General features: G+C 47.3%; 1 protein-coding gene across 1 annotated transcript; it reads right to left on the bottom strand.

The window, feature by feature from the left end:
* Nucleotides 1-2741: 2741 nt before the first annotated feature.
* On the bottom strand, nucleotides 2742-8541 carry LOC308676809 (testis-specific serine/threonine-protein kinase 4-like; the record flags this gene model as incomplete). Its single annotated transcript, XM_081342839.1, has 4 exons — nucleotides 2742-3306; nucleotides 5230-5593; nucleotides 7209-7423; nucleotides 8335-8541. The coding sequence occupies 4 exons, from the start codon at nucleotides 8539-8541 to the stop codon at nucleotides 3013-3015; spliced, it is 1080 nt and encodes a 359-aa protein (XP_081198965.1). The 3' UTR covers nucleotides 2742-3012.
* Nucleotides 8542-11864: the final 3323 nt, after the last annotated feature.

The following is an 11864-nucleotide window of genomic DNA, read 5'->3' as shown; positions in this document are numbered from 1 at the left end:
TGTTCTTACTGGAATTTACACTCAAAACCAACGTTTTTCAACCTCTGCCACTTTAAGAGGTACAGACTTCAACTCCCAGAATTCTCCAGCCAGCTATGATGGCTGGAGAACTCTGGGAGTTGAGGTTCGCACCTCTTAAAGTGGCAGAGGTTAAAAAAAAAACAGTTCTAGTAGCCAAAACGTCAGAAATTTGGTAATTTCTTACATCAGCTCCTGATTTTTTTTACGGAATGAATCTTTTACCTCATGTTGCCATCTTGAACCATTTATCCCAGGTTTTTTCAACCATAGCCACGTTAAGATGCGTGGACTTCAACTCCCAAAATCCCATGCTTATGTGAACTTCAACTCCCAGGATTCCATGCATATATGTACTTCAACTCCCAGGATTCTGTGCGTATGTGAACTTCACCTCCCAGGATTCATGTGTATATGTACTTCAACTCCCAGGATTCTGTGCGTATGTGTACTTCAACTCCCAGGATTCCATGTGTATATGTACTTCAACTCCCAGGATTCCATGTGTATGTGAACTTCAACTCCCAGGAGCCTATGTTTAAGACAGGTAGACTTGAACTCCCAGAATTCCATGCTTAAGTGGACTTCAACATCCCGGGATTCCATGCTTAAGACATCTGGACTTCATCTCCCAGAATTCCATGCTTATGTGGATTTCAACTCCCACGATTCTATGCTTATGATATGTGGACTTCAATTGACGAAGCACGTGTCCAGGATTTTCCAACCTTAGCCATTTTAAGATGTATGGATTTCAACTCCCAGGATTCCAAGCTTACATGAACTTCAACTCCCAGGATGCCAGGCTTAAGATATCTGGACTTCAACTCCCAGATGCCAGGCTTAAGAGAGGTAGACCTGGTGGCCTCTGAGCTTGGTTGTTTTCTCGCAGACGTTTCATTACCCAAACTTGGTAACCTCACCAGCACTAGACTTCAATTCCCATAATTCCAAGCTGGCTGGCGAATCCTGGGAGTTGAAGTACATCTATCTTAAAAGTGGCCGAGGTTGAGAAGTGCTGCCCGAGCTTCTTGTGACCGTTTGGAAGCACAAAACTCTGTCCATCTTCAGAAAAACACAGGTAGTCCTCGACTTCCGACCCAAAATTTCGGTGGCTAAGGGAGACATCTGTTCATTGAGTTTTGCCCTGTTTTGCAACCTCGCCACCGTGGCTAAGTGAAACATTGCAGATGTTCAGTTAGTCGTTTAAGTGACTTTGCTTGTCAGAAGGACCCCAAAAGGGGGTCACATGACACCCCGGGACACTGCAACGGTCATAAACACGAGTCAGTTGCTAAGTGTTTCAATTTTGATCACACGGCCGTGGGAAATGGTCCTAAGTCGCTTTTATTTCCCAAGCGCCGTTGTAACTTCCGACGGTCACTAAGCGAAGCGGCGTAAGTCGAGGACTAGTAGCAAAGAATGCATTTCCCTCCGGTCTTTTATCTGGACCACTCTTCTTCCCCTCCCCCTTTTTAAAAGGTCCCCTTGCCTCGAGAGTCTCCCTGCATTCCCGGGACATACTGGACACCGCCTCCCTGCAGCTAGAAATCTAGCAGCTCAGCCCAGTGTCCAGATGCAAGATTGTAGAGTCCCACATATATATATATATATATATATATATATATATATATATATATATATATATATATATATATATATATATATATATATATATATATATATATATATATATATATATATATATATATATATATATATATATATATATATATATATATATATATATATATATATATATATATTTTTATATTTGTTTTTGTAGATTCTCGCGGGTGTCTGTATGTGTAGATCCACCCAATCAGAAGACAGCCACGCCTCCACTCAATCAGAAGACAACCACGCCTCCACCCAGCCGGAGGACACCCCCACCCAATCAGAAAGCAGCCACGCCTCCTCCCAGTCAGAACACAGCCCCACCGGCAGTTGGAAAGAAAGGAACAGCCAGACCACGCATTGCTCCTGGTAGCAGCAGGAGAAACACTCCGGCCTGATGATGACGGATGGGATTTCGTCGAAACGTCGCCACAACTTTCTGAAGATGAAAGGAACGCGGGAAGAAACCCGAGACTCTAGATCTACATATATATATATATATATATATATATATATATATATATATATATATATATATATATATATATATATATATATATATATATATATATGGGACGCGGTGGCTCAGTGGGTTAGGACGCTGAGCTTGTCGATCAGAAGGTCGGCAGTTTGGCGGGTCGAATCCCGAGTGCCGCGTAACAGAGTGAGCTCCTGTTACTCGTCCCAGCTTCTGCCCACCTAGCAGTTCGAAAGCACGTAAAAATGCAAGTAGAAAAATAGGGACCACTCCGGTGGGAAGGTAACAGCGTTCCGTGCGCCTTTGGCGTCTAGTCATGCCGGCCACATGACCACGGAGACGTCCTCGGACAAGCGCTGGCTCTTCGGCTATGAAACGGAGATGAGCACCGGCCCCTAGAGTCGGAAACGACTAGCATGCATGTGCGGGGGAACCTTTACCTTTACCTTTATATATATATATATATATATGGCACCACCACAAACACGGAGCCGAACAAAAGCAGCACAACTCACCAGTTCAGGTCTAAGGCTGGCAGCTGAGACCAGCCCATCCACTCAAAACACATCCCCACCCAATCAGAACACAGCTAGGCCCCCACCCAATCAGAGCACACCTCCACCCCATCAGAACACAGCCAAGCCTCCACCCACAGAACACACCCCCTCTGGCAGTTTAAAAGGAAAAAACAGCCACTATCACACACTTCTCCCAGAAGAACGAAGCTGAAGCCACCAGCCTGAGGAATGACAGATGAGATTTCGTCGAAACGTTGCCCTGATACCTCCAATTCTACGTGGGGAAAAACCCGAATGACCAAAGATCTACATACAAACACCCACGAAAACCTCAGAAAACAAATATCTATATTGATATATATATATATTTTAATCGGCTATTCAGCTGGTTTTCTCCGCGTTCTTAGACGGCTTGATCTGGCCCGTGCTCCGAATCCGGCTGGCTAGTTTTTTTTTGTCCGCCACAAAGGTGAGGGACTTGGATTTGGTGTTGGGGGTGGTGGGGCTGGGGGTGCTCTTGCCGGCCTCCGCCGTCCGGGGTCCGCAGATGGCCTCAAGCGCCTTCAGTTCGGAGGTGGGCTTCTCTGCCAAGAACTTCAGCACCCAGGACACTTTCAGGATCTCCAGGATGTTCAGCCTTTTGGAGGCCTGGCGTAAGATGCGACGGATCAAATCCTGCAAAGAGATTTCCCACGCTTGAACACCACGGCCTCCTGATCGGGGTTGGGGTGGGGAGGGGGTTTCCTCCCCGTTGCGGGGAGGGCGAACCAAGGACACGCGTGTAGGAGGGGACGTTCACCAACACCTGACTACCCGTGTTTGCCCCCCCCCAAAATTAGACCTAATTGGAAAATAAGCCCTAGCGTGATTTTTTCTCCCCTTCAGGATGCTCGTAATATAAGCCCTAGGTCAAAAATCAGCCCCAGTTAAGATCGTCAGATGTATTTAGATGCATTTAGTACCGTATTTTCCAGAAAATAAGGAAAATTAACAGAAAAAAAAGCCGGTTCGCTCCCACAGTCGGCCTCCCCAGGGTGCCGTCGGCCAGGCAATGCCGGCTCCCCCAGGGGGAGAGCCTTCTCTGTGGGCGCACCGACCCTCTGGAATGAATTGCCCCCCCCCCCCCCGGAGCTGCGGACGGCTCCTGGCCTTCGGTCCTTCCGCCGTGACCTGAAGACCTGGTTGTTCCAACAAGCGGGCCTGGACTGACTACGGTTTTTAATTAGGCTTTTTACTGGGTTAAATTGTCTTGTATTTATTGCATCTATTGTTTAATTCTTTTTAAAAAAATTACTTTATGTTTTTTAATTTTTACGGTTGTGAGCCGCCCTGTGTCCTCAGGGAGAAGGGCGGCATATAAATTTAATAAAATCAAATCAAACTAATAATGCAAGGGTCTTCAAACCTGGCCCTTTTATGACTTGTGGACTTCAATTCCCAGTCCCAGAATTCCTCAGCCAGCATGCCTGGCTGAGGAATTCTGGGAGTTGAAGTCCACAAGCAGGGGTCTTCAAACTTGGCCCTTTGATGACTTGGGGACTTCAATTCCCAGAATTCCCCAGCTAGGCACGCTGGCTGAGGAGTTCTGGGAGTTGAAGTCCACAAGTCCTAAAAGGGCCATGCTTGAAGACCCCTGCCCTAATGGGTCTTTTGGAGCAAAAATTAATATAAAACCAGGTCTTTTGGGGGGGAAACACACTATTCTTGAACGGAAGGGGACAACTTGCTCACGGGACAACCCAGCAACTCTTATTTAATGGAGGGGTCCCTGGTGGTCTCTGAGCTTGCTTGTTTTCTTCCAGACGTTTCATGACCCAAGTAGGGAACATCATCAGTGCTGGAAGGGAGTGTGGGAGGAGGAGGAGGAGGAGGAGGAGGAGGACTGTGGGGTCCTTGGTGCTCTCTGAGCTTGTTTTCTTGCAGACATTTCGTGACCCAACTAGGGAACGTCATCTGTGCTAGTCACTCCTTTTAATTATTTGAAATAATAATAAAAAATATTTTTTGTCATTCCCAGCTGCCTAAGAATGCAGTGGCTGTTCTATGAGTGACTGCCAGTAAAATTTGGCATTTTCCAAAGGGAGGGAGGGAGGGGAGGAAGGAACGAAGGAGAATTGGAAGAGGGGGAGAATAAGGAAGGGAAGGGGGGAGGGCGGGAAGAAAGGAAGGAGGGAGGGAGAAACAAAGAAGGGAGGGAAGGAAGGACTGGGAACAGGAGGGAGGGAAGGAAGGAAGGGAGGAACAGGGAAGGAAAGAACGGAGGAGGGAGGGGAGGAAGGAACGAAGGAGAAGTGGGAGAGAAGGAGGGAGAATGAGGAGAGAGGAGGGAAGGAAGAAAGGAGAAGTGGGAAAGAAGGAGAATGGTGGAGGGAAGCAAGGAAAAGGAGGGAAGGAAGGAAGGAAGGAAGGAAGGAAGGAAGGAAGGAAGGAAGGAAGGAAGGAAGGAGTTGACGAGAAGGGAAGAAAGGGAGGGAGAAGAAGGAAGGAAGGAAGGAAGGAAGGAAGGAAGGAAGGAAGGAAGGAAGGAAGGAAGGAAGGAAGGCAGCCCGTCTGACAGCCCCCAGCATCCCCAGCTGCTCGGCCAGCCCTGCCCCTCACCTTGATCTCGTCATTGATCTGGACGTGGCTGGGGAAGGTCACCTCCTTCTGGGTCTCCCTCAGCAGCTTCTTCAGGTTGGTGTCGTCAAAGGGCAGGTGGGCCACCACCAGGGTGTAGAGGATGACGCCCATGCTCCAGGTGTCGGAGAGGAAGGGGTTGTAGGGCAGGCCCAGCAGGATCTCCGGGCAGGCGTAGGCGAAGCTGCCGCAGTAGGTCTGGCTGAGGTGGGAGAAGCAGCTCATCATGCGGTAGGAGGGGGTGGGCGGGGGCTGCGTCTGGGGGGCCACCATCTTGGAGAAGCCAAAGTCCGAGATCTTGATGTTCTCTCGCTTGTCCAGCAGCAGGTTCTCCAGCTTGAGGTCCCTGCCGTTCAAGGGGAAGAGGTTTCACAGCCAGTCCTCGACTTTACGACCGCAATGGAGCCCCAAAATTTCTGTGGCGGAGCAAGATGGTTGTTCAGCGAATCTCTACGGCAGGGGTCTTCCAACGTGGCCCTTTGAGGACTTGTGGACTTCCACTCCCAGAATTCCTCAGCCGGCATGCCTGGCTGAGGAATTCTGGGAGCAGAAGTCCACAATCAGGGGTCTTCAAACTTGGCCCTTTGAGGACTTGTGGACTTCAACTCCCAGAATTCCTCAGCTAGCATGCCTGGCTGAGGAATTCCAGGAGCTGAAGTCCACAAGCAGGGGTCTTCAGACTTGGCCCTGATGACTTGTGGACTTCAACTCCCAGAATTCCTCAGCCAGTATGCCTGGCTGAGGAATTCTGGGAGTTGAAGTCCACAAGCAGGGGTCTTCAAACTTGGCCCTTTGATGAACTGTTGTAAATTGAGGACTATAGCTGTGTCACCCATTTTCCATCATAATCCCCAGCTTAAAACAATTCGTTTCGTGCACCCATCTGAAACCGACCAAGATTGAGAACTGTTGGCTATGGAAATGAAATAAATAAATAAATAAATAAATAAATAAATAAATAAATAAATAATATATAATAATAATAATAATAATAATAATAATAATAATAATAATAATAATAATAATAATAATAATAATAATAATAATAATAATAATAATAATAATAATAATAATAAAGTTGGAAGGGACCTTGGAGGTCATCTAGTCCAACCCCCTGCTCAGGCAGGAAACCTTATACCATTTCAGGCAAATGGCTGTCCAGTCTCTTCTTAAAAACCTCCAGTGTTGGAGCATTCACCACAGTAGTCCTTGACCTACGACCATAGTTGAGTCCAACGCTTCCATTGCTAAGCGAGACAGGTGTTGAGTGAGTTTTGCCCTGTTTGACCACCTTCCTTGCCCCGGTCGTTAAGCGAATCACTGCAGATCTTAAATTAGTAATCCGGCTTCCCCATTGATTTCGCTCGTCAGAAAATCACAAAAGGAGCACTGTAGGCGTCAGAAACGTGAGTCAGTGGCCAAGCGTCTGAATCTTGACCACATGACTACGAGGATGCTGCAACGGTCGTAAGTGTGAAAAATGGTCGTAAGTTGCTTTTTTCAGGGGCGTTGCGACTCCGAACAGTCACTAAGTGAAGTGTAGATGCTGTTTGGCATTTGATAGCGGAGTGGCTTACCTCGGCGGTCTCCAACCTTGGCTACTTTATGACTTGTGGACTCCAACTCCCAGAATTCTTCAGCCAGTGTGTCCGGTTGAGGAATTCTGGGAGTTGAAGTCCACAAGTCAAAAAAGGGCCAAGTTTGAAGACCTCTGCTTGTGGACTTCAACTCCCAGAATTCTTCATCCAGGCACGCTGGCTGAGGAATTCTGGGAGTTGAAGTCTACAAGTCATAAAGTGACCAAGGTTGGGGACTCTGGTCTACCACAAAAGGGCTGAAAACTAAACAAAATGGAGGAGAGGCAATCCCAATTCCTCACCTCTGTTTGAAACTGGGCTGGGATAGAAACCCAAAGGATGCAATTAACGCCTACACACTCACACGCATACACGTACACGCACCGATGCACAATGGCCTTGCCGTGCAGGTAGGCGATGCCCAGGGTCAGTTGCGAGAACCACTTGCCAGCCAGGGCTTCCGAACACGCTCCGGATTTCTGGATCCATTCCAAGACATCACCGCTTGGTGCCAACTCCATGATGATGTAATGGCGGGAGGTGGTCTCAATGGCCTGGTAGAAACTGATGACGTATTTGTGGCGGAGGCTCTTCATCACCTGGAGAGGAGAGAAGGCTCGGGGTTCGAATTACGACTTGGCCCCCCTGTTCTTCCACTGCAGTAAAAAGGGAAATGTCCTAAAAAAAAAACCTACATAAATAACTTAACAATAATAGTATTATTATTGTTCTGACTAGGAAGGCAAAGATAGGAATGAGAAGCTAGATTGGAGCAACGGTGTCTCTGAGGGAGCGCAAAGGGCCTTTCTAAGAGATGGCTCTTATTTATTTTTTTTTAACCCATGAGGCATTGAAAAATTTCCCGTTTGGTACAGGCTGTCCTCGCCTCACGACCACAATGGCGTTAGCAAGTTAGACGGTTGTTAAGTGAATCTGGCTTCCCCACTGACCGTTGCTTGTCAGAAGGTCGCAAAAGGGGATCACGTGACCCCTGGACCCTGCAACGGTCAGAAATGTGAGCCAGTTGCCAAGCGTCTGGATTTTGATGACGTGACCCCTGGGATGCTGCAACGGTCGTAGGTGGGGAAAACGGTCATAAGTCACTTTTTTCCAGTGTCGTAACTTTGGTCACTAACGGAACTGTTGTAAGTCAAGGACTTCCTGTATTGTGTTGAAGCCCTGGAAGGAGTTCCTGCAAGGGTACGAAGGTAGATGTTTACAAGGGATTCACAACTTTCTAATCAAGGAGAGAAGCAACCTAGAACTAAGAAGAAATTTCCTGACAGTTTGAACAATTAACCAGTGGAACTACCTGCCTCCGGAAATTGTGAATGCTCCAAGACTGGAGGTTTTTAAGAAGAGACTGGACAGCCATTTGTCTGAAATGGTATTGGGTTTCCTCCCTGAGCAGGGGGTTGGACTAGATGACCTCCAAGCTCCCTTTCAACTATTCTATTCTATTCTAGAGAGACCCGTGGGCACAGAAATAAACCCACACACAGATCATGACCTGTATTTCTCTGGGTAAGAACTTTGTGAGATAATCCTCTGAGGCCTTCTTCTTGGAGATGATCTTGATGGCCACCATGGACTTCTGCTTGGAGAAATAAGCTTCGTAGACCGTCCCGTAGGAGCCGTGCCCGATGGCTTTGCCAATTTGGTAGCCATACTGGTCCATCACCGAGACGTACGGCGTGGACGTCGAGTGTTCCACCATGATGGAAAGCTGCTTCACCAAGGGAGATCTCCTTCCAGCAATTGGTCGATTCAATCTCAACTCTAGGAAGACTTAAAGAGGTGGAGAAGGACTGGCCTGAGTAGAGGCTGAGTAGACAACGCTGAGTAGACAATGGCTGAGTAGACAACGCCTTGAGGGACTCTAGTCAGAAGATCTCACCAACCTTCTACGGAAAGGATCAACCCTTCATCCCACTAGGTGTTCCTCTTCCCAATGATCCAGAAGATCAGAGGGAATCAGGTGGAGGTGGGGGCTCCTGTTGGGATCCACCTGCCTTCACCCTATTGAGTCCAGGATAGGAGCACCCAAAGAGACTTTGGTTCCCAGTGAAAATGTCACAGGAATAACTGGCTGCAACCTTCAAGATCTGAAGGGTTGACTGGAATTACTCTGACTGGATCCCACCAAGAGTTCCAATGATGCCATAGCCATATTTAAGCCTTCTGGCTACCCTGATTGGCTGGTGGGGTTCTGGTTACTATAGACAACCTTCTAGGAATGGAAGGCAGCTATTGTCTTCCAACCGGGGCCTTGGAGAGTGTTCCACAAGCCTAAGAGGGAAAGAGGTCAATGGAAGAAGTCTGACCCCCAGTTTAAATCATAATCATAATCATAATAGAAGTTGGAAGGGATCTTGGAGGTCATCTAGTCCAGCCCCCTGCTCGGGCAGGAAACCCTATACCATTTCAGACAAATGGCTGTCCAGTCTCTTCTTAAAAACCTCCAGTGTTGGAGCATTCACAATTTCCGGAGGCAGGTGGTTCCACTGGCTAAATGTCAAGAAATTTCTCCTTAGTTCCAGGTTGCTTCTCTCCTTGGTGAGTTTCCATCCATTGCTTCTTGTCCTGCCCTCAGGCGCTTTGGAGAATAGCTTGACTCCCTCTTCTTTGGGGCAGCCCCTGAGATACTGGAAGACTGCTATCATGTCACCCCTTTCATCCTTCTCTTCATTAAACTGGACATCCCCAATTCCAGCAAACGTTCCTTGCATGTTTTAGCCTCCAGTTCCCTGATCCTCTTGGTTGCTCTTCTCTGCACTCTTTTTTCTAGAGTCTCAACATCTTTTTTTACATTGTGGTGACCAAAACTGGACGCCGAATTCCAAGTGGGGCCTTACCCAGGCCTTGTAAAGTGGTATTAACCCTTCCCGTGATCTTGATTCTATCCCTCCGTTAATGCAGCCTAGCACCGTGTTGGCTTTTTTGGCAGCTGCCGCGCATTGCTAGCTCAGATTTAATTTGCTTTTCGTTGCAGTTATGAATTTGCTGTTTAATGAGATGTTCCTCAGCCGTGGCATCTTGAAGAACTGACTTCAATTCCCAGAATTCCATGTCTTGCTGTGTCTCTTCTCTTGTCTTCATTTGGAGTTTGGTCTTTGCAGAACTCAGTAAGCCTTCAGAATAGCAGAAGAGTTGGAAGGGATCTTGGAGGTCCTCCAGTCCACCCCTCTGCTCAGGCAGGAGACCCTATACCATTCTGAGCAAGTGGCTGTCCAATCTCTTCTTCAAAACAAACCTCCATTGATGGAGTCTCCACAACTTCTGGTGGCAAGCTGTTCCACGGGTTAATTGTTCTCACTGTTAGAAAAATTCTCCTTAATTTCAGGTTGCTTTTCTCTTTGATTAGTTTCCATCCATTGCTTCTTGTCCTGCCTTCAGGCGCTTTGGAGAATGGCTTGACTCCCTCTTCTTTGGGGCAGCCCCTGAGATACTGGAAGACTGCTATCATGTCCCCCTTTCATCCTTCTCTTCATTAAACGAGAGATACCCAATTCCTGCAGCTGTTCTTTATATGTTTGAGCTTCCAGCTGCCACAAAAAAATCTGTTCCCCCCCCATTTTTCCTGTTTTTTCCCCAGACCTTCCCATCTCTAGGTGGTGCTCCAGATGTTTTGGGATAGCACCCAAGGTGTCTATTGCTGCTATTGCTATTATTACATATACAGGTCATGCCCGATTTACAGCCGTTCATTTAGCGACCGTTCAAACTTACAACAGCTCTGAAAAAAAGTGACTTACAACCGTTTTTTCACATTTACGACCGCTGCAGCAACCCCGTGGCCACGGGATAAAAAATTCAGGCACTTGGCATTATCCGTTTGCCCTTGGAAATCCCACAGCATTTAAAAGTTTAACCAATTTTTCAGCATTTATTTCATCTGCATTACATATCTACAGTTTATTTAACAGGTATTATTTATTTATGGCTTTATCATTTAATATGTACGGTTGTTGATTATTTATTTAATATTTACTGATGTTTACTTATTCGTGGTGCCCTTATTATTTACTTTGCAGGTGTGCTCATCTATTATTTAATTATTTAATTGGTGCACTGTGTATTTAGATGTGCACTGTTGATTGTTCGATTATTTAACACGTGCATTTTATTAATGTAGTTGCGTTTATGCCATAGGCACTGTGTGTGTGTGTATGATTTAATAATTTATTTGATATATTTATTTATTATTTATTTATTTATTTAGATTTATATACCGCCCTTTCCCGAAGGACTCAGGGCAGTTTACAGGATATTTAAAAGAAAATTAATACAAAAGTTAAAATATGATGATGAACATTTTAACTCCGGAGATTCGAAAGCCGTTAGGAGTGTAAACAATTAAAAGACAGTTCTGGAAGGAAATAAAGAGTGGAATTTTTATTTTATTTTTTGAGATGCTTTCTTTTTAGAGGGATTGAGCTTCCCCTGCTGAATTTCTGCCTGCGTCGCTTCACGCCTCTTTTTTTTTCTCCCACACACCCACTCCCTTCCAACGTGGGCCTGTCCCTTTAAGACGTGGGCGGGGCCAGAGCGGGACAGCGCCCTGACGTCCCCGCCCTCCCTCAGGGAGGCCGCCCCTCCCGCTCCCCAACCCGGAACTGCGTCCTCGTGTGGGCAGCGAGGCCCCCCGCGAACCGCTGAGGGCGGAAGCGATCGACAGACGTGGCTGAGGCTGCCCAGGAGACCGCCTGAAGGACCCCAACCCTTTGGAAGTCCGCCGCTCTTCAATTCAGCTCTTCTTCGGGGTTAAGAACCGCGCAGCGGAGGTGCAGAGAAGCCGAGCGCGGCCCTTTTTTCTGGAGAATAAAGACGCCTTAAAGCCCGACGGGAGCCGGCTTAAAAATCAGGCAGCGCTTCGGGCGTCCGCTCAGACTGAAGCCTTGCCCCCCCCCCCTTCAACTGCCCCCACCGCAGTTTGGGTGGCTGCACTTGTCAACTTTCGCCTTTCTTATTTTTTTTTTAATTAAGGGGCGAAAGAGGCCGCCGGAGGTTTCAGGCAGTGCGCCGGGCAGCCCTAGAGGT

Source organism: Vipera berus, assembly GCF_964194415.1.
Source record: "Vipera berus genome assembly, chromosome: W".
In the NCBI taxonomy this organism is placed as follows: Eukaryota; Metazoa; Chordata; class Lepidosauria; order Squamata; family Viperidae; genus Vipera; species Vipera berus.
Note: the sequence above shows the minus strand (reverse complement) of the source record. Positions and strands in the feature narration are given on the sequence as shown.